The following is a 27877-nucleotide window of genomic DNA, read 5'->3' as shown; positions in this document are numbered from 1 at the left end:
CAAATGAATAAAAATACTGTAAAACTGCTGTCCCAAATAGATGCAGGTCTCTTTTACTAACCTGGTATGGCTACATGTTTGGACAACTAAAGGCAGGTCTCAATTAGAGGCCTGATCTGGATTTTATAGAAATGATCTGGATGTATAAAACCTCTTACAGCCCACCGGGTCGCCTGCTTGAGCGAGATCTAAGCTGCTTAGATCGCCTACAAAATGATAAATGTTTAAACTTTAGTAAATTTACGGAAACTATGAGCACCAAAGTATAATTCATTCAGATTTACCAGCATGGTAAACAACAAAGTGACTCCCAGCCTTTAAAAATCTGTCCTCAAAAGATGCCTCTTCCCAAACAAGTCAGGGTGAGTTCAATGAAGCAAATAAACACCTGTGCTATTTTTAGAAGTTTATTAGAAGTGGCTCTATAAGGACCTGGTTAAAAATTTCTCAAAACCCGAAAATCAATAAGGTCTGAGCTTATCAATACTGCTATTGAGACTAGTGGGTCCTGTAACGTTATGTCTTTGAGTAGTGCTGAAACGATTCCTCAAGTTACTCGAGTAACTTGATTACTAAAAATCTTCTATGTAAATTCTTTGCATCAAGGCTTCGTATAAATCCATATAAGTATATACAGCCAACTTTAGCGTTGTCAAACCGGCCTAGGTTTCCCACAAGCCCACCTTTCTTAAAGGGGAAGGCTCGGCCGGTAACACAAAGTACAGTTAGGCTGTGGGTGGAGGAAGAATCTGATCCTAAGTATTAATACCACAGTTTGAAAATACTCCACTACCACTGCAGTGGGGGTACAACAGAAGTCTTTCCTCTGCTGCTGAAAATAATAACAATAACAATAACAAAGTCTGAAAGTAATGTAAAAGATCTTATTTTCTCTATTGTATATTTACTATTACTCTATTTCTAATATCAACTACTTTGTGCTGCTCTCAACAAGTAGCTACATAAAATAGTTACCTGTTTATCTGTCTTCTCACAGAATGTCAGGCTGACAGTCCAAGAATTAGTCCAAAAGTTGGTATTAACTTAACCCTTTTCAGCAAAGCTGGAACATTGTCCCTCTTTTTTCTCTCTGACACATTGGCGCACCCTCAGTCTTGCTCACACCTCGCACTTCTCTTGTGCCACAGACATCAACCAATGGCAAACATTATTAGACACCAGAGGGCTGTACTACCAAGCGATATAACTGGCTTATCCAGGTAACTGCAGGTGTAACGTCCAGGTTAACTCATTCTACAAAAGGTGGATAAGTTTTACCTCAGGTATGTCGTCATGGTGATTTAGTCTACATGTCTAAACTGTTTTCTTCAGCGTTAACTCAATGTTACCCTGTGAACTTCTTCTCCTCAACTCAGAATCTTGTGGACAAAAATGGCAGCACATTTGGAAGTCGTTGGCACAGGGATTGTGAGAGGCTCACTGCGGAGGGCGAGGGTGTTCAGAGACCGCCAAAATCCAATAGTTTACCCCAATGATATTCTCTATTAAAGATATTCATTCTCATCTGTGGGAATTCAGTATCTATGCCATCTTCTAGGGCCAGAATGCATTTAAGTTCCCATTTAATCAGGCTAAAAAGGCTTTTTATGCAGTTGCAGGCAATTCACGATAAAGAAATACTTTTTAATATACATAGACTAGACCTATATACAACACTTTATTTCCAGAGGAATCCAGAGGGTGATTGGTGCGACTGACTGCACACTTGATCTAACAGTAGCATTTCATTCACACAGGTAGACCTTCAGACTCAGATTTTAATTCAGGGCTTAAAGTTCTCAGGCACCATGTATGATTTCAGACATAGATCAGTTTAAAAGTCATATAATACTTAATTCAATACATACACATTTTCTTTCAACTTTTCAGGCTGACTTTCTGATTTTAATCCCTGTTAATTAATTAACAGGTCAATTTAATTGAGTTAATTGAGTTTTCCACTTCAATCACAGAAATTTCATCATATTCAATCATATCACAAGTAAAAGAATAGTCCGTAAGAGAAAAGTAGAAAACCTACGACATGAACAGTGTAATGTTACTTGAATTTACTCTGTCGACAATGTGCTGCCAACAAGCCTCCCTGTCATTGTTACTACGGTGAGATTAGTCCCTTAACTTTTTTTAAAGGCCTCATATCCTGATAATATCATCGTACATACTTCTGGGAACAAATATGGAGCATTTACATTTATGTTTCTTCACAGAAGTGAATATAGGGCATATTGTGTATATTTTTTATGTTTTCTTACACACCTTTATATCAAGAAGGCCTCACAACCCCCACAAAGCTTTGGTGACCCCTAGTGGGGGTCTTGACCCTAATGTTGGGAACCGCTGCTTTAGGACATAAAGACAACATGTGAAGCTGTTTCAGTAGCAAACATTCTCCTTTATTTTCCACTTTGTTATATCTCTTAGACACATTAGAAAAATAAAACATTGCACTAAGCAGTCATGAAAAAGCACACAGGATTAAATGGAAAATGTTTTTTTATAAGACATAACTAGTTTTAACAGATCGACAGTGAAAACAGATGTAATGGTTCTGTCATGTTGACCAGGTGCAGTTCACCATCCAACCAGAGACCGAGTCAGGGACTCTTTCGCCAAAGGTTTTCATTTGCACACCTTTGTCACCGTGACCAGAACAATCCATCTGTGTGTCTGTTTTATCGCTTCAGCATGACAACTGACAGATCCTGACACATTCTATACCCATCTCAACCACACAAACCTACTTTCAACAGTTTCTGACCTGAACACATTGACAATATTTAAATATTTAAGGATATTTAATGGTTTCATGTCATCAAAATCCTAAGATTTGAATCTGAGCTTCCATTAAAATGTTTAGTTTTGCCTGTTTGTACCCATGAGGACAAGCAGCTGACAGCGCTGATCATTGATTCGGCACAAAAATAGAGCTTGAGTTGACTGAGAGGGATGTTTGTAGGCCACTTCGGTTTAAAAAGAACCCAAAAATACATTGTAAATGCCTCCTAGAAAATGTAAACATACCTGTAGCACCTCAGCTGTGAGACAAGTAAATCCACATGTATTCTGTAGATAGAAGAACATTTCTAACATTAATTAGATGGTTTGACCACATTGCCAGTACCATCTCAGGGATTTGAAGTTGCAAATTCCTCCGCAGCTCCATTAGGAATACATGTTTGAAATTCATCTTTACTAAATGTTGACCATGCTCTTCAATTGTAATGCTGTTTAGGCTATGTGTTGTAAATACAATAGATATAAAGATTTTAGCAATGACTGTGTTGGTGCTCAACCATATCCCGTAGAAAGGTTTACATACTACTAACTTTCGACAGAAAATATGTTTTCAAAGACACAAAATGTTGATCTGATTTCTACGGAAGAGGATTAGTGCCAAGTGTGAGTTCTGAGTTTAAAGTAAAAAAAAAAAAGCTCAGAATATTAAAGATGGTCAAAGTCAAGAACTTTTCAAACTCAGAACTGTCATAAATGTTATAATCTGTAATGTATGCATACAGTAATTTACTGTGTTATTATATTTATAACAAACAGTAAACAGTATTTTGGAAGTTTTTATGTTGTACAACATGTAAAGTAGATTTAATGCGGCTTTTTGACACTAATAAAAATGGGTCTCAAAATCCATTCAAAACTATCTAAATGGATTACAAATAAAAAATACATAGTATTCACCCTCTTTAATAAGACACACATAAATCATCACTGGTGTGGCCAATTGGTTTTAGACATCACATAATTAGTAAAATGGTTCACCTATGTGTGGTCAAGATTAGGGGAAAGCAACTGAAAATCCTGCGGATAGATGGACGTAAAATTCAAAGTAACAAACTGTTAGAACCATGTACAGCTTCAGGAGGAGAAGGACAGAGAGAAAGAGGGAGACTTCATTGGGCCATGGCCCCCAATAAAGTGCTGCAGGAATGAGTCCTAAAACCCAGAACTGAGTTAGAATTTCTGCACTTCCAGTGAAGTCATACGACTGTGGTGTAGTTTGTTTATAGCCTAATGTTAACTTATTACTTTTGCCGATCGCATTTATGGTTAAAAATTCATAAACTGATTGATCTGATCTGATTATCTTACTGAACAAAACATGTAAGTATGATAAACCTTTGTTCACCAAATTGTCCCACTGGCTTTTTGTCAAAAGCAACCAGGAACCAGCAACTGCTGTGTTGTCCTACAAAAATACATCATCCCTGCAGCCCTCTAAAGCAAATATTATAATTAGAAATAAGAACACTCAGTCACTCAGCCACTTTGGGAAATATTTGGGCCTGTCTCTACCTGCCGTGGAAATATCACTATGGGAGGATATTTGCTACATCCCCTCTATTATGAAATATTGCTTTTAAAGGTTTGCCTTTAAGAACCTGCCTCACAAAAGGAATCAAGTCTTTACTACATGCTGCTAGACCGGATACTCAGGTTTACTCTGCAGAAATGACGAGAGAGGGGCTGCTGAACTCAATGTGCTGTAAGGAGTCCATTAGCCAACACTGCACTCACTGGTCGTTGCGAATTTGACACCAAATTCCTGAATGTATGTATAGGCGTACAAAGTAACACATGAAAGGGTGTGTCATGATTCATGGGCTGCATAAAAAATATCAAGCACATGTCCAGATCGATAATGCATTATTGACACAAGATAAGTTAGCCACACTGACTGGGGCACGCATTTAAACTTACAGATGACAGGACATTAGGTTTGAATTATATTTTTTGTCTGGTTTGATCCCCGGCTCCTCCCACCACATGTGGAAGCAGCAATGAGCAAGATAGTGAACCCCAAAATGTGTGAATGTGTATGAATGCGTCAGTTTCTGTTCGATGGGCTTTGCCATCACTGAGTGAGATAGGGTGTGTGTGTAAAAGTGCTTTGGGTGGTCGAAAGACTAGAAAGGCACTATACAAGTACAGGTCCATTTACCATTAATATTACCATATTTTGTATTAAACTGTTCTCTAACTGTCTTCATCATTCTGAAACCAGAACATAACAAATGTTGAGGATGACTAATTTTAACTCCTGAAACCTAAAAAGAGGCAGTAATAGAACTCTGGTCCAGTCAGAGAGACTAAGGGGAAGTTATTTTAAAAGCCTAAATGATTTAGGACTGGAGCCCCCAGAAGCCCTGGTCATGTTGGAGGAACTAAGCCCGTAATTCGAACAATGGAAATGGAAAAAAACATGGCTTCTAAAGCAGACTATCCACTGAAACTGAGGAAGTGTGTAAGGAGGCTAGTGAGAGCGGTAAACACTGATGACTCTACCAGTCACAACTTTGTGGGAAAGTGGAAAAGAAAAAGCCACGCTTAAAAAAACTCACATGACATCTGGGCTACAGTTAGCCAGAAGGTATGTGGGAGACTGAAGTCAGCTGGAAGAAGGTTCTATGGTCTGATGGGAAACAAAACTGAGCTTTTTGTACATTACACTAAACACAATGTCTGGGGTGGGCCATGCTGCTAGGTTTGCTTCTCTGCAGCAGGTTTGTGAGGGTAGAGGGTGAAACGAATGCAGAAAAATACAGAGACATCTTGCAGGAAAGCCTGATGCAGTCTGCAAGTAACCTGCAACTTAAGACAAGATCTGTTTGTCCAGCACGAGGAAATAAGCCCTAGTAGCCAAAGCTGCACAGGAATAACTTAAAAACAACAAAATGTAAGTCCTGGAGTGGCTGAGTCAGAATTTCCAGTCAGGAATTTGTGGCTGGACTGGCAAAGGCTGTTCACTCACAATCTCCATGCAACCTGACAAGAGCTTGAGCAGCTTTGTGAAGAGGAATGGGGGGAAAACGGCACTGTCCAGATGTGCGAAGCATAAACTACCACAACATATCCACACAGATTCAAGGTTGTAACAGCTCCCAAAGGTGCATTTACTAAATCCTGACCACTTAGATCACACTGGAAAGATCTGTTTTCATATTTACAAAGGTTATTTTTCTGTTGATCAGTGTAAAAACAAGCCACATTATATCTACTTTAATTTAATATTGTAAACATGAAAACATCCAAATGGGTAAATGTTTGTTATAGAGACTATGCAGAAAGGAAAAAAACTATGTAGAGCTGTCAGATGCAGAACAATGGTCAGTATGTACTGTACGAATGAATGTTTATCCAAAGAGGATGGAACTTAATTTGACAAAGTGCATAAAAACATATGACCAGTGGAAAAATTCCAATATTAAAATCTCTATTAAAATCGTATTACTTTATAAAACATATTTAAAAAATATTGTGATTTCTTCCCTACTTCAGTGGTTTGGTTTAACATTTCAGTGGAAATCAGCAGCAAAAGTGGGCATGAATACAGATGAAGCACAAACACTGTCAACTTGATGTCAACTTGCTGCCTTGTTAATGTGGATTATTATCAATGTGGGTCTTTGCAAATGTTCATCTCAGTCTGAATGGACCCATGTGCGAAAAGTTGGTCTGATTTCAAATGTTAAGTCAATATCGCTTTTTGGCATTGTTATTCATAGTGGGTCTGGGTCCTTTTTGTGTCCTAGATGCTCACTGATCCCAAATGAAAGATGCCTGTTTGAGTTTGTGGACTATTTAAATGGCTCTTTACTCCGCCCACACTCTCTTGGCTCCCTGCAACAACACCAGCTCTTTGTTTGTTCTGCTAATTTTTCCATTTTGTTCTTTTGGTAAATAACTTACATTCTTGCATTACCCGGTGTCCCTCTTTATGTTGCAGCCTTTGAACCAGTCGTAACATAATGGGGGCTCGTCCAGGATATTACCATAACCAGTGGTGTTAGAAGTACTCAGATCTTTTACTTAAAGATCCGGTCCAGACATGTATTAGGACACACAGACACTATATTCTGCTTAGAACAATAATGTGTGTCTGATATGTTGTTTCTGCAAAACAATTTCCTAGTTTTCCTGCTGGACACAAGATGTCTCCTACTTCACTGTAAAGTCCATTCTCTGTGGATGTGCACTGGTGGTTTCAGGTTTCTACATCATACTGTAGAAGTTCCATACTATACCAGGATTGACTTCCAATCTAATTGTGATGACTTTTAGCAGATGAATGTGAAAACATCCTTCAGTGTCATTCAAACATCGCACTGTAGGAAAAAAAACAGATTTTTGACTGTAGGGTGGCTTTAAATAAACATAGCGATACCACAGTGCAGAAACACAAGTAAAAATCCTGCATTTGAAATTTTACTTCAATAAAAGTACAAAAGTATTAGCATCAAAATATACTAAAAGTACAAAAAGTAAATGCAGAATGACACGTTTCTGAGTAATGTATATTATATTAATGAATTATAATTGTCAGGAAAGGAAGTTTTTCCTTGCCGCTGTCGCCAAGTGCTTGCTCATGGTGGGAACTGTTGGGTCTCTGTAAATAATTTTATAAGGAGTATGGTCTAGACCTGCTCTATTTTGGAAAGTGTCCTGAGATAACTTATGTTATGATTTGGCGCTATACAAATACAATTGAATTGAATTGAATAATTATGGATGCATTAATGTGTTCACTTTAATGTTGCATCTGCTAAAGGTGGAGCTTATTTTTTCCTGATATTTATTGCCAGGTTGCTTGTGAGAAATGTTCCAAAATATCACATGACAATATCTATATCTATCTATATATATATATATATATATATATATATATATATTTTTTTTTTAAATTGTATCAATTCTCAAAAATTGTGTACTGTACTAAATCCTATACCATGACAATATTCCTTAAATGTGTTGTGTATTGCCCTGTAACCCCTGTATAATGATACATATCGTATCGCCAGAGTCTTAACAACACACAACCATAGAGCTGGGATCAATAAAGTTTTGTCTTTATCCATAATAATAATACATAATCATGTATTGGTTGATTATATTTTGTATTATTATCTGAAGCTGCAAGGTAACTAGAAAATAATTATCAAATAAATGTTGTGGAGCAAAAATATTTCCCTCAGAATTGTAGTGGAGCATAGTATAAAATGGAAATACTCAATCAAAAGTACCTTACATTTGTACTTGACAGTACATGAGTAAATGTACTTTCCACTACTGACCATAACACGCCTTTTGATTTGTCTTTATACAAAACCGAACAAGCTCTTATTTCCCTACTGAAATATGGGACATGTCCTCCTCTGTATTTGTCCTTCATTCCTCCTTTCATTACCGTTTACCGTAGCTCTGTTCCAGCCACTGCCGCACATCCTTCAGATTGTAAAAAAAAGGCCCCTTACCACCCAGGTAGGCAATCTTTCTCTGTTGCACTATACACACCCGTTCATTGGACACACCATAAGCCACATTAGCATTGTTGTCCATGCAGTCAGCGACCAGCTGACACTGCGGTGGCAGGGAAAACTGCTCAATGAGTTGGCGCGCTGCACCTATCCTCTCCTCCAGGTTCTGATGCTTCCGCACACTGAAAGAGCAAGGGCCCATGGGAGGGGCCACCCAGCCGTCAGATGGGTGAGCCTCATCAATGTACACTAGCAGGAAATCAGCGACGTCACTGAAGTCCTCCACCAACTGCCGGAAAGCTGGCAGGTGGCTGATGAAGGGGGGTCAGGTGGCCGAGCCAAAGTTGACCACCAGAGGGCGATCTGATGACTCAAAATCCAGGAGGCGGCACTCGTCTCCAATTCGGATCCTGGCACCAGGTGGCATATTTGTCATGTTGCTGAAACTGCTGCTCCACCGGTGGACATCAGGCACCTTTACCAGCTTGGAATTGGGTGCCACGCAGCCGAGTTTTACCTAAACAAGTTAAAAAAAATGTCTTTAGGGTTTGTAGTGTTGTTAAACTTTGAGACTGTGATAAAGGGTAAGTCGTTGCAGTTGTATGTTCAGCATTACCTATTTGAGCATTGTGTTACATTAATGCACTTCCCATGGACCCTGCAAATATCCTTTATGCGTCATAATTTGCCCATTCCTGTACAGCTATTCACTGATTTATCTATTTGCCCTATTGCACTTATTGTTTCTATTTTTTTTTCAAATATTTTATTATATAGTCTCTTTTTACTCTCTAGTTTTATTAATATTTTTTAATTGTTATGCACCAACTTGTCAAGGCAAATTCCTTGTATGTGAAAACCTACTTCTAGTATCAGTTTATAATAATTATTGTTTTAATCAATGAAAATAATTTTATTTTTTAGCCTACTACTTTTCTGATACATACACTTTGTCACATAGAATACGCAACTATAATTATACAATTAAAAGAATACAACAATTTACTCCACTTTACAGATACAACAATAACCCAAACATCTTTAAAATGTAATAAAACAGTGCTGGGTGGTATAAACAAAAAATGTATGACTGTACTTCTGGTAGTTTCATGGTATATGAAGGTTTTTTTGTATGACTGGGCCTTTATAAAGGTATATAGGGATATAATTGATTATTCTACTGTCAGCATTTTAATGTAGTCATTTACGATGACATAAAAGAAAATGTGGAGCTGTTAACTTATTAATTGAAGTAAACTATACATTGCTTCTTTTCAAAACAGTTTACATTTTTAATAATTAATTATTTTTTTACTTAAATAGTTGTATAAACACAACACAACTGACATAACATGTTCTATTGTACAAGAAACAAATGAGTTAGTTTTTTCAGCTTTGTAACTGTATTTAAAAACTTCATATTCAGGAAAAAATGGTACACAGGTTTAGCCAGTATATTTTCAATCTTTACGAAGCTGTGTCAGACATTACAACACATTTTGTTCTTTTTTCTCCTTTTATTTGACCACAGTCTGAGATGATCTACTGCATTTCTAATTTTATTGACCTTGTGGACAAAATAATTGTAACACCTCAGGTATATAGCATAGTAAAATTTGTTCAAACAACACCACAAACTATAAACACATACATACCAGGTAGTGATGGGTATTCTGGCTCTTTTTAATGAACCAGATCATTTGTCTCAGCAAAATCTAGCAATAATTTGACCTGATGTGTAAGCATAAATCACTTAAATTATTTAATGTACTAAACTATATAATTTCCAGAATACCACAATTACATTATGCATGGTAAAAAAACCTTGATTAAAAACATCACATGTCTATGGAAGGTTTTATTTACATTAAACTATGTTTTACAATACATACATATACAAAAGTCTCCGTGTTATTTTATTAGTACATAATGGAATTAAGTGAGACATTTCTGGACTGTAATCAGTTCCTCAGACGGGCTCCGGCTCCCATCGTTTACTTTAAGTAGCTGACTCATAGAGCCGACTGGTGCACCAACAACACACCACTTATACCAGGGTTTCTGCAGGTTTCAACAGGTTGAATTTAAGACTTTTAAGACCTCTTTAAGTCCATTATGAATGCAATTTAAGACATATTTTACATCCACACAAGCAAAAGGATGAGTGTGCGAACTATACAATGGCTTTGGGGGAGCTTCCTTTTTTTTGGAAGGGGGGACTAGTTTCAAAGAAACATTCATAGCTTTAATAATGTAGGCCTACTTGCTTTATGTCAGTACATCTGATATTTAATAATCCCTTAATGACATACATATATGTCAATAATAGCCTAATTTTTATGCATGATCTATGATGATAAATACACCAAAATAGAAATGCATGGCAAACTATAAATAAACTATGTATATTTTAGAGACCCCCCACCCCCTTAATTTCACAAATAATGTTTTCAGGGGAACTCAGGTCTTATTGGCTGCAAATGCACCAGCGCTGGTAGATACATACAATAGATTCAAAAGAAGCTATACATCGTTTGTCTGTATCTACAATAAATATTCATAGGGGGGCCAGAGGGTGGCATGGAGACTTTAACGGTCCAGTGTGTAACATTCAAGAGGAGCTATTGACAGAAATGGAATATGGTATGTTTTCATTAGTGTATAATCACCTGAATATAGGAATTGTTGTGTTTATGTTACCTTAGAATGAGCCGTTTTTATCGACAGTCGGCTTCCATGGAGTACACAATGTTAAACCATAAGATACTGTTAAATGTTTCTACAGTAGCCCAGAAGGGTCAACACAAACACTGACTGTAGATAGGGACATTTGCTTTTTTTTGGTATTTCGCAGCCACCGTAGTTTCTCCTTCGTGCTTGGTAGGGGAGGGTGAAGCAATGGAGTTGCAATCTGCAATTACACTGCTAGAGGCCACAGGTGGCAAACATATATGCTGATGTAATTGCAAACAATGACATATCAATATTTGCTTGAAATAGCCCCCAAATGAAGATATTTGTACTCAAAAACAGGGTTGTGCCACATTAGGCTGAATTGAATTATCTAAAAGGTGGCATTAGAAATCAATATATAGTTTTATTTCCAAATCTTAAAACATTTTTCCAAATTCATGTCTGTTTTCATTGATCTTAAGCCTATCACTGAGTCTAACATGTGGTCATAACAGATCATTACATTACATTTTATTAATTTATTCAGAGCACTTTGTTTTAACTCACTTCACAAAGTAAAAGCCCTCCCTGTTGAATGTTGAATCAATTGTCCCTCCCAGCTTGAGTTTCAAAAATAGCATTGGAATTGAGGTCCTAAATCCACCTCTGCAGTTTTAATAGACAGGAATATTTATTGAGCTCAAGTTTGCCATGGGTCCAAATTTGAAGTCACTCTAGTAACTGTAACTTTTTTTTCACATGACATTAATCACATAACTGATGTTCTCCTGAGAAGAAATAGTTGAACACTTACACAGCCTGTTGTAGATATGTTGGTAGGATGAGGGTTAAAACACAGTGTAGGTGATCATAGAGAGCAGGAGGGGCCAGAAGGAAGGTTTGACGCCCACCCCCTCTCTCCCTCCTCTCTCTCTCTCTCTCTCTCTCTTACTCTCTCTCTCACTAACTAAAAACACCAAATATTACTTTTTCTACGCATGTGGGAAAAAAAGAGGAAAATAAAGATAATACACAAAGTGAGACATGCGGTCCTAACCCTGCGTCCTGGGTTGGACACAGGGGGACTTTTGACGTGTGGAGCTGAAACTTTTATCTAGCGGACTGATGTCAATGTCAAAGAATGGCTTAATTCAAGACACTGTGCGTGTTAAATGGCGTACCTGCTTGTAGGCGTCCAGCAGGAAGCTGTTCCAGATGGAGCGGAGCCCCGCTGAGGTCAGCATGCGGCGCCACTCTCCGGAGCCTGCGGACCGGGAGCAGCTGAGCAGCGACACAACGCGCTTCACCAACACCACGGAGTCGTACAGGGCGAGGAACAGACAGTTCGAAAAGAAACCAGGTAGAATCTGGAGTGTCACGAGCAGATCCTCACTCGCCATTCCCATTTTCTCTTCCTGCGCTCGTGCAGACGAATTATTCCTTCATTACGCGCAACGCGGTGTCGTCGGTCTGAGTCGATCCCTCATAGTTCCTGCTCTGCTCCGTGGGCTGCTTCCAGACTGCGTGCAGAGGACGAGGGAGGTGTATCAGGTGTGTGCTGCAGAGCGGCCTGCTGTGCTCCGTCGCCCTCCAGGTGTTGAGCGGTGTGCGCACCGACGCGAGGCCGCCGGAGCTCGATCGCTCTTCCTAAATGGACGAACATTGTACTTCATATTAAGGCTCGCGGCTTATCTTTGTAGCAAGATTCTGACGTCAGATGTAGTGCATACCCTCTGTCCCCTCCCCCCCCCCCCTCTCCTCTCTTCCCTCCCTCCTCTCCTCCCTCCTCTCCTCCCTCCTCGCTGTGCAGTGTCTGTCAGGCATTTTGTAATTTTTTGACCCTGTGGATTCTTTTTTTTTTTAAACAAACGTCATCATTGTGCAATTGAATCAAACAAACTATAGATACAGACTTTATATGCTCTTCACGTGGGTAATATTCATTGTGTGGCTTTATACTGCCAGTGTTGGGGAATAGTGAACTGCATGTATTTTATGCAATACAATTACGCTTAATATTTATGCTGCTTATATTTGTGTTATCTGTTGTTGTGGATTCTTACTGTTTTTTTCTCTTGTACATAGTGTTTTTATTTATTATTTCCCTACTCTTACTGTTTGTTTATACTGTGTTTTCTCTATCCACTTTGCTGCTGTAATATTGGAATTTCCCCATTGTGGAACAAATAAAGGAATATCTATCTATCTATCTATCTATCTATCTATCTATCTATCTATCTATCTATCTACGAATTGCTTGCTGGTAGTTGAGCTGCATCACTGGTTCCCAACCTTTTTTCTTAAGGGACACATTTCCTATCATTTAGTAAACTGACTCAGTGACATATTCTATAGATATTTCATATTATATTCAAAACTGTACAATGAACCCAAACAGTGAACTCTGTAACTGCAGGGAGTTTGTGTAAAACAAGTGATTTGGAAGAATTTTGAGAAGATTATTTCCTGTTTAGGGAACTTTTCTGTTTGTTTTATGTTTTTTCTAAATACTTTTGTACAATCATACAGACTTAACAGGCTTCTTTTTTGACAAATTCAGTGTTTTTTTTTTTGTCCCTGATGCTTGGCCATTTTTCATTCAACAATTTACCACAAAATGAACCAAATGCTGAGATATAGGCATGCTGGGTATATTCTTTAAGTTTTCTAGCACACCTTAAAATCAAGAAGGCCTCACAGCACCCAGTGGCCACCATCCCAAAGCCCTGGAAATGAGACTCAGCAATCAACTATCTTTCTCAGCTCTGATTGGCTGTTTTCGTTCAGGCCCGGTGGATTCTTGCTAATACCATTAGGAGCACTAGGAGCAGCCAGAGGAACCTGATTTTTTCACAGATGATCTGTCTCATGTACTACTGTCAGGATATAGTGAAAATATAATATGACAAAAAGTTATTTTTATAAAAGTTACCTACTGCAGCTTTAACTAATAAAAGGAAAGTCATGATTTTTTTAATCTTACCATTGCTTCTCTTCCGTAATTCAACCCCCTTTGTACCGCTGTGAAGACATGCCCAGGCAATGCATTCAGGCAGCCGCAACCACACACTCGACCTTTGTGTGGTTCATATGTGAAAAGGGCGGGCCTTGCTCATTGCCCACAGTGTCATCATGAGTAAACCTCCCGAATCTCAGCCTGAGGAAGAATAATTGTGGCTGTACATGACACTGACACATTTTTACTTGTAAACTATGCTTGCACCTTCCTGTGGATAGTGGGCTGTTTTATATTATATTATTTTATTTTTTATTATTTATATAAATATAATATATAATATATAATATACCTGTAATCAAGTGGATGTGTTTTGCAATAAACTGAATTGAGTGCCTTTTTTCTGGCATGTGTCTTTTTTGTACTATACTTTGTTCTACATTTGTATCACATATACATTGTCAACTTGATCTTTTTTAGATTTTTTTTTACAATTTCTAAGTAGCTTTAATAAACCAAACTAGATTTCTCCCTGGAGTAACTTTGCTATAGTTCAGTCCTGCAGTGTGACCTTGCAAAATTGAAAGTGAAATTGCTTTCAAAGAAGCTTCCCCAACACTGTGGACTGGCATATGTTGCTCCATTGTACACTCTGTATAAATGTATATAGTAGACTGTTTACAGTTCTGACTATAGTGTATAAATAGATCTTTGAAGTATTATTTACTCTGATCCTGGTAATCTCACAGGTGTTAAAGATATAATATGCAAGAAGGCGTCACAAACTCACTTTTTTATCCAGTTTGAAGCCACATTTTTACCATCCACTGTTTAGATCGTGGTGGTTTTTAGTCATCGGACGTCTGGATGTTAAGTTATCAGAGAAACAAGCTGAGCTAACGTTAGCAGCAGCTCGGCTCGCAGCCCCTCTCGGACGTCCTTTGTCTGTCCAACAGCGTGGGAGAAGCAGTGATTTTTAAGGGGGAACTGCTTTATTCAGTGTTTTTAGCGGTTTTAATCAGTGGGAGATTAAGTTAGTTAGGGCTGGATCAGGTGACTCTTGAACCATCCCTTAGTTATGCTGCTATAGGCCTAGACTATCGGGGGATTTCCCATGGTGCACTGAGCTCCTCTCTTCCTCTCTCTCTTTCTGCACTCATTCATGTTCCATTAATGCATGTTATTAACTTCACTTCTTCCCCGGAGTTCTTGTGCTTTCTCATCTCGCAGGTTCTTATCGATCCTGGTGGAGCCTCCTGCCATGGTCCTGCTAGACTGCCATTACTAATACTGTTGATACTGTGCACCTGTCTATCTGTCTCTCTCTCTCTCTCTCTCTCTCTCTCTCTCTCTCTCTCTCTCTCTCTCTCTCTCTCTCACCCCAACTGGTCGAGACAGCAGCCACCCACCTAGAGCCGGAGGATCTGTCCTAGGTTTCTGCCTTTTAACAGGCAGTTTTTCCTTGCCCTTGTCGCCAAGGTCTTGCTCATGTTGGTACTGTTGGGTCTCTGTAATTAATGTTAAAGAGTTCGGTCTAGACCTGCTCTATTTGAAAAGTGTCCTGAGATAACTTCTGTTATGAATTGGCGCTATACAAATAAAATTGAATTGAATTGAATTGAATTGGGAGAGGAGGGGACCTCTGTGGATAATTGGGCTTCCGGTAGAAACCTCCTGGGAGAAGCTAACTGCAATGACCACAACTCCCATAATCCCACGCTTCATATTGTACATTTAATTCAGGCAAATCTCTTATCAGGTATGTGTAACTAAGGTAAAAGACTTTAAATCACAACCCAAATGCCTACATTACCCAGTTGTCTGCCACTTATAAGGTGCAGGCTAGTAAAGGAGATGATAAAGAAACAAACCAAAATACATTTATAAACTAATTTTGGAGTTAGAAGAATGTGGTTGTGATTAAATATCACACATAAACACAAAGCACTCCTTGGACAGGAAAAATGTTGCATGTGAACACAATCCATGCAGCAATTATTGGTCCTCCAAAATACATTTATATTTATTTATTATTTATATTATTATAAATATATTATTTATATGATTATTGTTTATAAACATAATCAGGTGGTAACAATGATTATTTATGCTATTTTGGAAACTGCATGTGTAACCCACAAAGTGGAATGAACATTTCTCCATCCCCTAGATATTTTTTTGTATAATTTCTCTGCTTTTGTCACAGATGTTGCGTCAGTATCTGCTAATAAAATCCAGTTATTATGCTAATTTCCAACAGTCTGCTTATTTAATATTTAAAAGAGGCTTCTTCACAGCAGACACCTCATTGACGTGCACATATACACAGGGTTGTTTCGTCAGCACATTCAGACTGTTTGAAAAAACTCCCAGAATCATTCATTCACTACTCATTGTAACACAGTGGTTCTCAACCTTTTATTTTATTATTGATACACATCAGGCCACAGACCTGTATTTGATAATTAGTAGTCTCAGGAACCTCCCTGTTGTTATCTGTTGTTGTCTGATAAACAGACCCTTGGAGGACAATAAATTAAAATGAATTGAATTGAAATGTGAGACCTATTAACATATATACACATTCTCTCATTGGGCTAACTTGTAGTTAATGAAATAATACAATAACAATAAAATTCTCCCTAGTAGTGAAATAAATAGTTTTTTCTGGGTCCCAGTTTGAGAACCACAGCTATAAGAGACACATATTCTGTAAATAATGTTATAAGGAGTACAATCTAGACCTGCTCTATTTAAAAAGTGTCCTGAGATAATTTTTGTTATAAATTGGCGCTATACAAATAAAACTGAATTGAAATGAAAAAATTTACTTTGGAAGATGCAGAGCATTGCATTGTGACATTGTTGCCATTGACATTACTTTTTCCTTTCATTGTGGGATACTATAAAAGGCAGAGGCTAAACTATTGCTTTTAACCTCATTCAGGGAAGTTTCTGGCCACACTTGTCAGATTCAGCTTCAGTCAACTTCTGTATCACAACATAAAAACAGTCTGGGCTAGTGGGTCAGTCCAAGGCCCCCAAAATAGCATTAGTTTATGGCTGGGCCCCCCTTTTGCAAGATGTCTTACAAAAACACTTCTGAATATATTTCCTTACTTTTATTAATGCACTAATAATCATTTGCGTTTAAATCTTTAATTATTGAATTATATTCAACAGTGTGTCCCGTCTGTCTGTAATTACTTTTACATGCACACTAGTGTCCTTGTTACAAGTCTTATCGTATATGGTTATAATCATATCAGATATTATGATATGAAACAAAAGAAGCCTTGTTCTCTATATCCCATATCTAGGTTACTGACTGTGAAGGAGCCTTTGACTCCTCAACAACTGTGAGTCTCTGAGGTGCATGTTTATGATCCATCGCTTGCGAACACTCACTGTCATATTCATTTCAACAGATGGCTGCGTCTTATTTAGACCTTTATTTAACAATGTAATGGATGCAAAAGCATGAGTAGGACAGACTTTTCGAAGTAGAAGCGGTGTCTAAAATGTATCAAAAAAAATATTTCTTCCTCCTCTTTGGTGCCCAGCTCCTTTTGGTGGTCAACCTAGGTGACCGCCTAGCTTGCTATGCCTATAAACAACCCTGACCTGAAGTCTAAACAGAAACAAATCTACAATAGTCCCACTCCCTGAATATGCTTGGGATTCCACACAATAAGATCACAACTTTCTTATATCGCATGACTGCTCTGATAGGCCAGAAGTCGGTTTAAATGCATTCAGACTCGATAGCCTATCTTGCCATAGGTAGCTCAGATGTTGCTGTTTTTGACTCAATTTTTTGGATCCGAATGATGACCAATTTGCTCTGCCCAACCCAAATCTTTTTTTTTTGTGAAATTCTGAAACTTGAATTTTTGGATCTGAATTTGTGAATGCTAAAAAGAAATCAATTCAAATTCAGCTTTCGCAAGAGAACAAATTAAGTACAAACATGATTTTCAAGTAAAATATTTCAAAGCTATGACTTCAGTGGCTGTTAAAATTCAAATATTTTGTCTCTTATCACCTTCCATAGAACTTTAACTTTGATGTATGTTCTGTACTTTTTCTAGTATGAGGTTTTTTCTGCGTTGGAGTTCCTGTGAAACAACCCATGGTCTCTCCTGCTGTGATCATGTCTCACACTGTGTTGCAAACAAAACTCTCACTTGTCTCACTTGGAAAATGATGCTTTTTATTTCAGGAACTTTCCTGCATGTGACCCCATTGTCAATTCTCCCGACACTGGAATAACCAGCCTGTTCTGGGAAGTACTCCAACCAAGAACCTCCAGCTTTCGGTGGCAGTGTACTCAGTATAAAGCATCTTTATTCAAACTTGAAAGGGGACATGAAAAAAAACTCTGTGTGCTCAGAGTAGTTGAATATGGCTAATACTGTCATAGCAGCTGGTTCAGATCAAATTACAGGACATGCTACTACATAAACCTTTTCCATCATTTTTATCTACCATCAGATCTTCGAGCTACGCAACTGCAGCTTTTCCAGTGTGACACCTTTTGTCTGTTTATTGAGCCAGCAGTTGTGAACAGGTAGAAAACCCTCACATTTCGTAATGCTACAGCGCCTCAGTGAGAAGGACAAAGTGATTGGTGAGGGTTGTTGGTGAAGGCTGACTTTCCAAGGATTTCTATATTATTTACATTGTAAAGGTGTGTTTGATTCTGCATGAAGGTGATAGGGAGGGCGCCATAAAAACATGCCACACACTTCAAATAATAAGTAGTATGATATCACATGGGGAGCAATGTAAAGATTGTAAATTTTCACCTGTGCCACACAGCAGTAACAGCAGTAACCTGTAACCCTTAAAAACAGTTCATCTTGAAAATTATAAGAAGGCTGAACAAAACATGAATGCAGGTGAATAGGGTAAAAAAAAAAAATATATATATATATATATATATATATATATATATATAAGTATAAAGATATCACCATGAAAATTCCCCTGTTAATTACATTATTATTATATTTACTGAAATGTTATGTTTAAATATGCAAATGAGGTATTATATAATAAAAATGTGCAGATTTGCATACATTGATCCTAATGGTATCTGCAAGAATGCACTTGGCCTAAATGAAAACAACCAATCAGAGCAGAGAAAGATAGTTAATTGTTGAGACTGTCACATGTACCGTCAGGATATAATGAAAGTTTCAGCACATATGACAAAAACACATAAAAAAAGACCTACTGCAGCTTTAAAAAAAATAAACAACACTGTTGGTTGAGGTTTGCGGGATGAAATTATATACAAAACAATTTAATATCTAAATGATGTAAAGCAACAACCACTAGGACTTTGTATTGCAAGAATCTGGCGATATGATAAGTATCAGTAGGGGTTACAATTCAATATATTGTGATATATTGCAATTTAATATAAATCAGATTTTAAGAAAACTGTTACAGTATTGTCGCTGTAACATCCAACATCATAGCCCTCAGTTTACGTTTACAACACTGCTATCTAGAGGTTAGGGGTCTAACCACAAAAATCGATACAGTGTTTTTGAGAATTGATATAATATCACAAAATAAAACATTGCAATACGATATTTTCTTACACCCCTAACAACCAGATCACAAATACAAGTTTAAGGCAATTATAGCAAGAATGCCAATAAAGTCTACTGATATATAGATAAATATTAATATTATTTTGCAATTGGATTAAAGCCTTCACCTTGAGTTTATGAAATCACTACTGCCATCTCAAGGCAGCAGATAGACATGAGTTTATTATTTTAAAATACCATTTTCCAATGGCACTGTACTGAAGGGCAGCACTGTCACATGGTGACCCGCTGTGGTTGTCTTGATTAAACCATGCGCAATAAACAAAACTACCCCGTTATCCATGCTGGTACACACTTAAAACTGTTCAGTTAGAACTTGGATTTTGGAGGATTTCATTTTTCTTTTGTTCCCTTCACTCCTTCTCTTTGTCTCTCTTTCATTCTTCTCCAGAAATGCCAGACTACATCAGTAACAGCTGTGTGCTTTCTGGCCCTCTCTCACACTTACTTGGTATAAGCCGTTGTCATTATTAATATGAAATAATACATTTTTAAATTCTTAATTTGATTCTTTATTTGATTTCACTATTATGTGATGTGGCAGAATTTTGACTGTAATAATTTTAGATATTTTATAGGTCTGAGTCAGGGGTTCCCAAACCTTTTCATGTCACAATAGTAGCCAATAGATCATTATACACTGAACAAAATTATAAACGCAACACTTTTGTTTTTGCCTCCATTCATCATGTGCTAAACTCAAAGATCTAAGACTTTCTCTATGTACACAAAAGGCCTATTTCTCTCAAATATTGTTCACGAATCTGTCAAAATCTGTGATAGTGAGCACTTCTCCTTTAATCCATCCACCTCACAGGTGTGGCATATCAAGATGCTGATCAGACAGCGTGGGTATTGCACACCGACTTGAGTGGGCAAATGCTCACATTCGATGGCGTCTGGCACTTTGAAGAGGTGTTCTCTTCACGGCTGAATCCCGGTTTTCACTGTACAGGGCAGATGGCAGACAGCGTGTATGGCGTTGTGTGGGCGAGCGGTTTGCTGATGTCAACGTTGTGGATCGAGTGGCCCATGGTGGCGGTGGGATTATGGTATGGGCAGGCGTGTGTTATGGACAACGAACACAGGTGCATTTTATTGATGACATTTTTAATTCACAGAGATACCGTGATGAGATCCTGAGGCCCATTGTTGTGCCATTCATCCACGACCATCACCTCATGTTGCAGCATGATAATGCACGGCCCCATGTTGCAAGGATCTGTACACAATTCCTGGAAGCTAAAAACATCCCAGTTCTTGCATGGCCAGCATACTCACCGGACATGTCACCCATGGAGCATGTTTGGGATGCTCTGGATCGGCTTATACGACGGCGTGTTCCAGGTCCTGCCAATATCCAGCAACTTCGCACAGCCATTGAAGAGGAGTGGATTCTACAGGCCGCAATCAACAACCTGATCAACTCTATGCGAAGGAGATGTGTTGCACTGCGTGAGGCAAATGGTGGTCACACCAGATACTGACTGGTTTCCAGACCCCCCAATACAGTGAAACTGCACATTTTAGAGTGGCCTTTTATTGTGGCCAGTCTAAGGCACACCTGTGCAATACCCATGCTGTCTGATCAGCATCTTGATATGCCACACCTGTGAGGTGGATGGATTATCTCGGCAAAGGAGAAGTGCTCACTAACACAGATTTTGACAGATTTGTGAACAATATTTGAGAGAAATAGGCCTTTTGTGTACATAGAGAAAGTCTTAGATCTTTGAGTTCAGCTCATGATGAATGGGGGCAAAAACAGAAGTGTTGCTTTTATAATTTTGTTCAGTGTAAATTATAGTCAATCAAAATTAACAATCCTATTGGCTGTTCCAACTTCCCAAAAATGTAATAAAAGTTAAAGTTCCTTTTGCTGGGGAACCTCTAAAACCCCCTCAAGGACCCCTGTTGGTCTCAAGACCCCAGTTTGAAAACCACCGGTCTGAGTTATGAGTTATCTTTTTAGAAGACTAACATAATGTAGATGTTTTCAAGTTCAGATATTCAGCAAGGTTTACCCTCCGTAATTCAGAGATAGTCTCAAAAGTGCATGAAAAATGTCCACAAGAGCTTTTCTGATTTTTGTGAAAGCGAGAGTAGGTAATGTATTTCAGAGGCATTTTTTTTGTTATATTTGCTCAAATGATTTTTATATCCCAACAGCAATCAATAAATCAAATGCTCTGTTGCTGTCGCAGGCCTGTAAAAAGCCAGCAGCCATTTCATTCGAGTGCTGTGCATGAACAATCTCCCCTTCCTTTCCCCCTCCCACGCAGTTTACTGACAATTGCACAAGCTCTGCAGAGAAAGAGAGAGAGAGAGAGAAAGAGAGAGGTAAGCCTCCTCCTCATGCAAGATGTTATGAAAACAGAATTGCATGTGAAAAAATCCAAAATGCCAGTTTCTGGGGCAGCAAAGACAGTCAACAGAGCAGAGCAGACAAACAGCCTGCATGTGTCTGTGCCTGTGTGATACAGCCAGTGAAAGAGGCGGGGCTAGCTGTGTGTGTGCAGCGATGTGCAGTAGAGACAGAGGTGGAGGAGTCTGTGTGAATATCCCAAAATTGACAACATACCTACATAACGGGAATATCTGGCCCTCATTTCTTAGTGTTTTTTTTAGCAGTCTTTTGATAGCTTCTCCAACATTTCATACCCTAGCTTTAACAGCCTTCCCATATTTATCATAGACACCGCAGACACACTTTACAGTCATCTGGGCCTTTTCCCATTATTTACACAACCTCTAGTGTATAAAGAAATACCAATGCAATTCTAACTTGTCTTTACCCACTGTTAAAACCTCCTGTTGTAGCTACACTTTTAATTTCCACCTTAACATTTAACAGTTACGCAGCATGGTTAAAAATATTATTTTGTATATTTAGCTGGCAGCTATGTGAGCTTAAAAGACAATGATCGAGACGAGTTGTAACACACTATGCCCATTTATGTTAAATAATAACTCCAAATGCAGATATACTTGTGTGATGTATACAGACAGTAACTTACAGTACACAGCCATTATAGAGAACTGTCAATTGATGCATGGATAGCACAACACGCAACAGTTTGGGCAGGACAGCAACTGTAAAACTAAACAACATCACAGCCTTATTCATCCCTTAAAACTGACTAATGACAACCAAAATTAAAACACTGTAGCACATTTGTTCTGGTTTTTGGGGTATTTCCACTTTTACTGGACAGCTGATAGTGTAGATAGTGGCGGACAGGAAACAGTGGTTGAGAGAGAAAGCAACATGCAGTAAAGGTCCCCGGCCAAATTCGAACTGAGGCAGAGGAGGTTGTTATTTATAAAGAGCAATTGGTTTAAATAATCCATTACGAATATCAATATCATTTATAAAAAAATTCAAATTGCCTCAACAGTGACACCTGCAGTGCAGGCAAGAGGGGACAGGGCAGTCTGTGTAAAGGGCTGGTGTAAGCCAGAGGATATCAAACCTCACTGCGGGTCACTAGGCATTCTTGATTTTTAGGCTAGAAAATTTAAAAAATATACACAGTAGGCCTATATCTCAGCATTTGTTCACTTAACACATAACACAGACAGAATTGTATAAAAAGTTCATTGTACATTGTACAGTTTTGAACATAATATCAAATTAGTCAGGGGTCATCAGTTTACTAAATTATAAAATAGGGGTCCCTTCAGGAAAAAAAGTTGGGAACCACTGATGTAGGACACTGCTGACCTCCGTGGGGTGGGATCTCTTCTATCAATTTAACATACTCTTTGTATGGTAATCCGTGATTGGCCGGGCAACTCAGTTCCTCAGTTTTTGACACACATTGTACCATATCTGCCAATAAAATTACTATCTTCAAATATACCTATCATGACTTTTTAATTTAGAAATTTATTGATATTTATATAAACCTAAAATTCAACCTTACAGGAGGTTCGGATTCCACTCAAGAAGCTTTCCCAGAAGTATTTAAGGACTACAGGCGTTATGTCTGTCTACCATCCGACTGGAGAGTGATACATTATGGTCATGAAATCCTGCCTGTAGCATGTTCTTAAATGTACCCCATATAAAAGATGAAAATTCTTTTACAGCGTCCCAACTTTCGTTTCCAGGTATGGCTCAACTTCTCAGTATGCCATATATTCTGTGAATGGATTTACTGGAATGTTCTACAGCACAAGTCTCCATACCAATGCCAGATGTGTGCTCAGTAAACAGGCCATATCAGTCTAAAAACAGACACTGGCTGAGTGTGCTGGTGTATCAGGTACCATCACCAAGAATTGTGGCACTGAGTGCCAACACGTTGACTAAATGTTACTTTGTGTGCCACGAAGTCAGATATTGTGAAAAATGTCCCCTTAATGACATGAAGCAATAGGTTTATTTAAAATATGGTGTGACAATTAAAAAACATGAATCCAATGCTACATGTGTAAAGCCTAAAACTCTTTTCTGGTTTAATTAGTATCCAGGAATATAGCTTATGAGCCCAACTAACTCCTGCAACAAACAGCTGGACATGCTTATCCCTTTCAACTATTGTTACCTCCATCTAAATTTTGTACAAATAAAATCTTGATTGTCATGATGTTCTGGTTTGTCCAGGATTGTCCTGGTTTCAAAATGGGTGTCCAGAGTCCCAACACATATCTGTAAAAAAGGAAAATGTCCCTGTTTTCACCACAATTTAAATAATAGACATTTGCCATGTTCTGTCCCACTCATTAATACCTAACCCAATATGAAAACATAAACAGGGCGCCCTGGTAGCTCACCTGGTAAAGGTGGTGCAACAAGGTTGAGTCCTTTCTGCAGTGGCCATGGGTTCAAGCCAACACTGGGGCCCTTTGCTGTATGTCATCTCCTCTCTCTCTCTCCTTTTTCATGTCCTGTCTGATCAAAAAGATAATAGAAACCATGCATCAATAAAAATAAAACCATAAACAATGCACCACGCATCTGAATTTAACACTGATTTGTCTGATGTGTCTCAATCAATCAGTGTGTTGTCTAGGCCTGAGCAACAGCCCATTTGCCCTCTTTGGCTGAGCTACCCCTCTGGAGGAAATTTTTTTTTATTTTTTCTGTTGTGGCTGCATAAATACAAGTAGCTCATAATTGCTAAAGTAAGTTCAAATTTATTTGCAATATCAACATATTACTACTTTTTGACACATTTGTATCATTACCTATATCTTCTTAGGAGTTATCTTGCATATAGCCTGCCTGTCACACAATAAAAGGCAATATTACACGACATGATGCAAACATGCAAAGCTGTGCATTGTTCTGAAGCATATGTGGTATGTTATTCACCGGGCATCTAATTGGTTATACCATTTGTAGTTAATCATTTGCAGTCTGAATGCTACAGTGTTTTTATGTAGTATGCAGAGAGCATGTGCTCTCATGATCAGGAATCCTGCTGTTTAATTGATCCCCAATAAATCGCTGGGCTGCCCTATCTCTTTGTCTTGCAGAGGCATTGCCCTTTTTTGCAGGTATAGTTGCTAGCCTATGAAGCATCATCACCTGTCAGTATGCTGAAGGGAAAGTCTGTCTTTTCCAAAGAGCTCTAGGAGGCTTACTCCTTCTTAAAGTACTTGCCATCCATGATGTTGAAAGATGCATTCGGTAACCCAAAGGCAACAACCCCCCCCAGAAAAAGAAAACGTCTATGATGCACACACTCCAATCACTACTGGCCAGGTGACGGCTACACAATTATGCATTCTGACTGAAGTATTACTAATTCCTTACTCCATCCATTAAAATCAGAAAGTATTTTATGCCTTCGACATCCTATGAAAAGAAAATTCTGCTTATAGGACAATACTGAATGATCGGCATCAGAGGGGATTTAGAAATGTGAATACCCAATGCTGACTGAAAAATAGAGTAGTTTAGAGGGAGAGATTAAGCAATGTTAGATGAGGTTATCCTTGAACACTGAGATGTATTGGTTCAACTTGAGGTTTAATTAACAGGTACCTATGAACTTCAAATCAGGTAACCTACAATTTAATCCAACCCAACATTTTCAAAATGACCAGTTGAACCTAATTCAGTTGAGTTCAAATTTAACTATATATATATTAGAATTATCTTTAATCAATTATGATTATTGCAGGGTCATTTTTATTGAACAATTGCTGTCTTGTGTTGTTTTGTTCACTGCTCGACAGGACTATTTGGAAAGAGGAGTATATGGGAGATTGTGCTTGGAAGAGGAGGGATCAATAAATGTGACACAGTGTGTTGGACTCTATTACAACCCCTGTCACCCCAACCCTCGGCTGTGTAAATATGTAACAATGAGTAAGTCTGTGCAGATGGCATAACCTTATATAATGTTACGAAAGAGCTGGGTTGCATTTAAAGGGATCATCCATGAAAGGTCTGCAGTGTGTTTGGCTTCAGTTTGACCTTGTTGGTGGCCGTCAGACTTTGCAGCATTATACAACTCTCTGGAGAGCCCAACCTGGACAATACCACAGAAGTTACCGCAGATTACATAAAATACTACTTCAACAACAAACCTTACATCATGAAAGAGGTGAAGGAGTGTATGAACAGAAAAAAACAGGCAAGACCAATGACCACCTACAACTAAAAACTGTAGAAAAGGAGTTGAACCAAAGGAAACCCTCCAGGCTACGAATCCTGAAAAACTAAAAAACAAGAAACCTACAAAGAAATCTTTACATGTTATAGGTGAAGTGGTTGGTTTTTAACAAGGTTTTACTATTATGACTTCTCTGCTGAATGTGACATGGTGTTTGATGGTATTGCCATTGACAGGCGAGAGATCGACCCTAAATCTGTCAACAAGACCTTTAAGCAAATAAATAGTCATGTTTCCATCAAAGTATTTTGATACGCATTTTGAAGAATCGCTTTAAACAACAACAAAATCCTAACAAGAGTGTAATTGATTTACATGATATTAAAAACCATTCAATGAATAGTGGGGTGATCGTTCTTTTGCCGTCGCTGCTCCCAGACTGCGGAACAAACTGCCCCCTGACATTCGCACCACTACTGAGCTCAGCCTTTTTAAATCGAAGCTTAAAACCCACTTTTTTAGATTAGCATTCAATTCTGACTAGGGCAGTACTGTCTCTTAGGTGTACTCTTTCTGTCTGCTCCTTTCTATGCATTTCTGGAAGACTTTTAATACCCTGCAGTGTTGCAGCACTACGGCACTTTTAATTGTATTTGTATGTGTTATGTATTGTTTTATGGGTTTGTTGTAAAGCACTTTGGGTACCTTTCGGCTATTGTAAAGGGCTGTACAAATAAACTTGATTTGATTTGATTTGTCTCTGGAACTGTCTCTATTCTCCCATACGTGTTTGATAATGTAATACGTGTAATTGATTTACATGATATTAATTCCCATGAAACCATTCAATGACCCCTTGTGCCTGTATAAAATTCAATTCAATTCAATTCAATTCAATTCATAACAGAAGTTATCTCAGAACACCTTTCAAATAGAGCAGGTCTAGACCAAACTCCTTATAACATTAAAAATAAATAAGCATCTGCAATTGCGTTTCTCCACTCATTCATTTACCTCTACCTGTCTGTAGTAACCAGTCCATAGCAGATGCTTGTGTTAGGTATTACCATCACATTAGCAATTACTTTTGTCAGTACAATGTTATAACCAATAGAAGTGATAGCAGGAGCAGTAAAATTAAAACCCAGCTTGCAATAATCTGGTGCCTCTTGTGGCGGCAACCTAAGAACCAGTGGTGAAGGAGGCCATCAAGCTGAAGGAGACCTTGCAGGCTTGGTTGGCCAAGGGGTCTCCTGAAGAGTTGCGCCTTTGGGGGTCACCAAAACCAAAAAATGGGTGTGGGAGGAGTTTGGTAGGCCATAGAGAAGGACTGAGGCTCAGAGGTAGAGCGGGTCATCCACAAATTAGAAGGTTTCTGGTTGGATCCCCGGCTTCTCCCGCTGCATGTCGAAGTACCCTTCAGCAAGAAACTGAACCCCCAAATTCCTCCTGATCAGTGTGTGAATGTGCACAAATGAGGTAGTTTGTACAGGTCCATTTACCATCTTTGCTCAGGTTGTGTCCAGCGGGGGAGGAGGACTGCTGACCCTGACTGGGGATATTATCAAGTTATCACTTTGAGGATTTCCTGAACACAACCAACACATCCTTTGTGGAGGAGGCAGGGTTTGGAGACTCACCCATATCCCTGGCAGAGGTCTCTGAAATAGTTAAGAAGCTCCCCTGGTGTAAGGCACCATAACCCTAAGATGCTGAAAGCTGGAGGTTATTATGATGCTTTGCCTGACACACCTCTCCAGTGCCTGC

The 27877-nt window shown here is 38.5% G+C and overlaps 1 protein-coding gene across 1 annotated transcript; it reads right to left on the bottom strand.

Annotated features, from left to right (window-relative positions):
- Nucleotides 1–2392: 2392 nt before the first annotated feature.
- Nucleotides 2393–12803, bottom strand: dio2 (iodothyronine deiodinase 2). Its single transcript, XM_051392951.1, has 2 exons — nucleotides 12143–12803; nucleotides 2393–8805 (listed from the first exon to the last, which is right to left on the bottom strand). The coding sequence occupies exons 1-2, from the start codon at nucleotides 12365–12367 to the stop codon at nucleotides 8215–8217; spliced, it is 816 nt and encodes a 271-aa protein (XP_051248911.1). The 5' UTR covers nucleotides 12368–12803; the 3' UTR covers nucleotides 2393–8214.
- Between the last annotated feature and the right edge of the window lie 15074 nt (nucleotides 12804–27877).

Source organism: Dicentrarchus labrax, unplaced genomic scaffold (assembly GCF_905237075.1).
Source record: "Dicentrarchus labrax unplaced genomic scaffold, dlabrax2021, whole genome shotgun sequence".
In the NCBI taxonomy this organism is placed as follows: Eukaryota; Metazoa; Chordata; class Actinopteri; family Moronidae; genus Dicentrarchus; species Dicentrarchus labrax.
This window is presented reverse-complemented; position numbering and strand designations above follow the sequence as displayed.